The following is a 4,133-nucleotide window of genomic DNA, read 5'->3' as shown; positions in this document are numbered from 1 at the left end:
AGTACTCCAATTAACATAAAATCGATCCAATTCTAATGTCATGTCCTGCATCACTGATACCCAGGATTGAAAAGGTAAGACTTGATCGAAAAGATGGTATCTCGAAAGTGGTCGGGACACTCTTCTGCGTCACTGGAGCTTCTGTGATTACACTGTACAAAGGTAACCGTATTCCTTTTTCAATCTAAGATGTATCAATTGAAAAAAATTTCATAATGGGTGGCTGCGAGACTTGTCTTCTAAAACCATGTTAATAACCATCTCATCTGAAAGCTTATTTCGATAGAGAGGTGCCTCATGTATTTATTTAAATCCCGTCTTCAACAGGTCCAACCATTTATAGTCCTTCTCTACCACCAGTGCAAAATACAGCACCAATATTGTTGCTTAACTTAGGAAATGCTGATGGCAAGAACTGGACACTGGGGTGCATTTTCTTGATTGGTCATTGCCTGTCGTGGTCTGCATGGCTTGTCTTGCAGGCTCCAATACTCAAGAAATACCCCGCAAGGCTCTCATTTACTTCTTATCAGTGTTTCTTTGGAGTTATACAATTTCTTGTTATTGCTGCTTTTATGGAGAGAGACATCCAGGCCTGGCTTGTTCACTCTGGTGGAGAGCTCTTCAGTGTTTTCTATGCAGTAAGTTTAACATTTTCAGTTCTAGTATTGATTGGATGGCACTTGACGGTATTATAGAAAAATAAATACTTAGAACTAGTAAATTATTAAAGAAAATACATTTATTCTTTGCACCTTTGAGTCATAGAGGGCATTGCTTGTGCATTAGGGGAAATAAGATTACGTTCCTATTTGGTTGAAATTAAAATTCAGATTTTAATATAAATCGAAGAAAATAATTAATTTTGACCACACATTTTGTGAAATCCACAACTTTTCTACTATACATTTCATCAACTTTTATCAAAATTTACTAAAAATCTGATTTTAATCCCGAGGCTAGATGTGATAAAGAAAGGGATGTAAAACTTACGAGTTCTCACATAAACTGTCGACTATGATACCACATTGAATAACCTTGTTTAAAAGAACTTTCAAGGAAGAAATATTTATTTATATAAATTTAAATCTTAACATATGGATGCAGGGAGTGGTAGCATCAGGGATTGCATTTGCTGTACAGATATGGTGCATTGAAAGGGGCGGCCCCGTATTTGTGGCGGTCTATCAGCCAGTTCAGACGCTAGTAGTCGCCATTATGGCCTCCGCTGCGCTGGGAGAGGAATTCTACTTGGGAGGGTATGATATACTCGTATTATTGTAAAATAAGTAATTTTCTTACTTATAAAAACATACATGAGGGCAAGGTCTAGCTCAAGAAGTAAAAGCAAAGCCACAAGAAAGATAATCTGAATTCTAGACTCCTTTCGAGGGGAGGGGTGAAATCCACTGATCACCTTTAAAAAAAAAAAAAACAAAGCATACATGCCTAAACCCAAAAATAAAAACTTTTATGCTTAGAGTCTGTTCTGCAGTGATTATGAAAATTGATTTTCTTGACCGTTGGGTTCTACCTGTGAGTGATGAATTAAAAATTATAGCTGAAATAGTGAAATAGCGGTCAAAAAATTACTACCAAATGGGGACTTAATCTCTCCCCTGTCTAGTGTTAATATAAGTTATTTTTACATATAAGATCAGGCCTTTCTAAACCTATAAAGAAAGGGCAATAATATTGAAAAGCAACCTTTATGCTTAGCTAAACCTATAATTAGAAGTTATTAAGGTAATTCTTTTCAATACATTTGTATGGTTGTGTTTAAATATAAGCTAAAGTTACTTACAGTGAAAATTAAAATTAAACTTTAATTTTAACCTTATGTTTACAATTACTACACACTTAGTACCCAGTAAGATCCATTATCTTTTGCATTATAAGAAGATTATAAATAACATAATAGAAATTACTTACGAATAATTTTAAATGATATTTACTTTCGTTTTTTGTCACTCCTTTGATCCTTTTTAGTGGTCAGTTCCAAATATTTACATGTCGTTGCGATGCACAGGATAATTGGAGCAGTGTTGATCATAGTAGGGTTATACCTAGTCTTGTGGGGCAAAAATGAAGAAAGGAAATTCTCAATGCAAAAGAACGCGATCCAGTCCAACGCGGACCACGGGACCAACCAAACAATAATCAACCATAACAAGTCCTCACTCGCTCAGCCACTGATATCTCAGTCAACGGAAAATGTTTGAGACACTGAGATTCCAAAATTTTAACTTAAGTCTTTGCGGGAAAACGAAAAAAGCAGTTCATTGATGCTTATGGAAAATGGATTGAAGTGTGTATGAATTCTTGAGAGGTGCAAATCCCCTCATTTGGTTATTTACAAATATTAATGGTTTGCTTATTTTATGAGAAATTATATCCAAAATATGAATGAGTTGAGACAATTTACAATTTTTATCACATGAATCTCTTTTTTACTTATGTTCAGTATTGTGGGTGCCTTACTAAAAAGTCTTAATATATATGATCCAAAGTATATAAGGTATATTGAGTTGTATAATCCTTGGATGATAAATACTAATCTTGAAAATAGAAGCATAGAAACAAATTATCTTGGAACAAATAAATGAAAATTAACTTTCGCCATAATATAAAAGTGTCGATTCAACCACTTAAATTTTGGAATTTCGTCCAAAACCAATGGCTTTTGTCTATGAAATTTGCTCTTAGACTTGATTCTGTATAGAAAGTTGTATTTTTTTTTTTTAATTTTATCTAATTCTTACATGATTGACTGTGCTAGAGTATCCAATTGCATCGAATTTTCTAACGTGGTTGCCTAATCAATGTGAACAAACTTGCCTATAAACCACTATTATTTCATTCTCGAGTTACCTAGGGCATAACAATCTTATTCATAGCACTATCTACAAAATTAATCAACTTATTCTTTTTCCGCTCATACCTGCTTTTACCCTTTTTGTCGTCGACTTTGCTAATCTCTCATGAACTCATATAGTCCTAATTTACAAGCCAAAAAGCTAACCAATAAATCAAAGTACCAAAGTAACGATTTGGAATCGAGGTCGTTAAAACTTTTGAGGCTTTTAGCTAACTCCTGGATTGTTTTTACAAAGGATATCTTTTTCTTTAAACGATGATGTTGAGAAAGAAATGCCGACTTACGACTTTACGGGGTTTCTTCCAGCGGTCGTTTTGGATTAGCATTGCTATTCACAGGATTGTCACTATTGGATTCTTTGTTTTCAACCTCCAGCGGTAATTTTCCTTCAGTTGAACCCATTTTTCTTAGATATTAGGGATTTCGAGATTTCTTTAGCTCCAACAAAATTTCGTTGTTTATTTTGTTCAAAACTTCACACAGATGGTGTCAATCTGTTGACAATATAAATTAGATTAATAAATCATCTCGCCTGACCAGGATTTTCACCTCCTAAATCACTAGTTTTGATGCTCAAATTCGAAGCAAGAGCGAAAATGACTATTTTGAAGGAAAATATTTGAATTGCATGCATTTCATTTTAAAAGTGGAGTATTTATAGATTTATTTCCAAGTTTCGGTGTAATTCAACCATTTAGGAAAATGACAGATGACTGCCTATTATTGATTAGCTTGTAACTGATTTCATTAAGACTATCACGTTTATTCATTGGCCCACCTGTATTCTATTAATAACTTGTAGCTAGCCTTGATGGGGAATGTTCACCTACTTAGGGTGAACTTTCTATTCCCTTGTTCCTTCACGAATTGCCTTGCACTTCACTATCAGTAGGCGAGCTTCGCGAATTGTATTCCGAGGTTCAACGAAGAGTTAGGGGCATTTATTGTGCCCATTTGCTTGTATGCGTGGGTTACAAATACCTCAATTATGGCTGTTGCCCATTTTAGTCAATGAAATTCACCATGACCTGGAGTTATACTAAACTGTTACATAACATTATTCTCTTATTATAGGGTTGGACTTGCAACCAAAAGGTGAATTTAGAGTGTGTTTGATTGACATGGAAAATATCACATAGAAAGGAAAATATTTTTCATCTTTTGTGGAAAATAAAAACCACCTCTACTCGAGGAAAATATTTTTCTTACAAACAAGGAAAATTAGGCATATTTTCAAAAGTTGGAAAATGTTTTC

General features: G+C 34.2%; 1 protein-coding gene across 1 annotated transcript; it reads left to right on the top strand.

Annotated features, from left to right (window-relative positions):
- Positions 1-35: 35 nt before the first annotated feature.
- Positions 36-2,457, top strand: LOC111388511 (protein WALLS ARE THIN 1-like). The gene is made up of 4 exons (XM_023013241.1): positions 36-162; positions 328-641; positions 1,108-1,259; positions 2,030-2,457. Exons 1-4 carry the CDS (start codon positions 36-38, stop codon positions 2,220-2,222), a joined length of 786 nt encoding a protein of 261 aa, XP_022869009.1. The 3' UTR covers positions 2,223-2,457.
- The last annotated feature ends 1,676 nt before the right edge of the window (positions 2,458-4,133 follow it).

Source organism: Olea europaea, unplaced genomic scaffold (genome assembly GCF_002742605.1).
Source record: "Olea europaea var. sylvestris unplaced genomic scaffold, O_europaea_v1 scaffold502, whole genome shotgun sequence".
Taxonomy (NCBI): Eukaryota; Viridiplantae; Streptophyta; class Magnoliopsida; order Lamiales; family Oleaceae; genus Olea; species Olea europaea.
This window is presented reverse-complemented; position numbering and strand designations above follow the sequence as displayed.

Bases quoted from the DNA above. Each gene is read 5' to 3' on its own strand.
- LOC111388511 (XM_023013241.1), top strand. From the start codon at position 36: ATGTCATGTCCTGCATCACTGATACCCAGGATTGAAAAGGTAAGACTT. The intron at 642-1,107 runs GTAAGTTTAACA...ATATGGATGCAG, and splicing joins TCTTCAGTGTTTTCTATGCA to GGAGTGGTAGCATCAGGGAT. The intron at 1,260-2,029 runs GTATGATATACT...TGCGATGCACAG, and splicing joins GAGGAATTCTACTTGGGAGG to GATAATTGGAGCAGTGTTGA.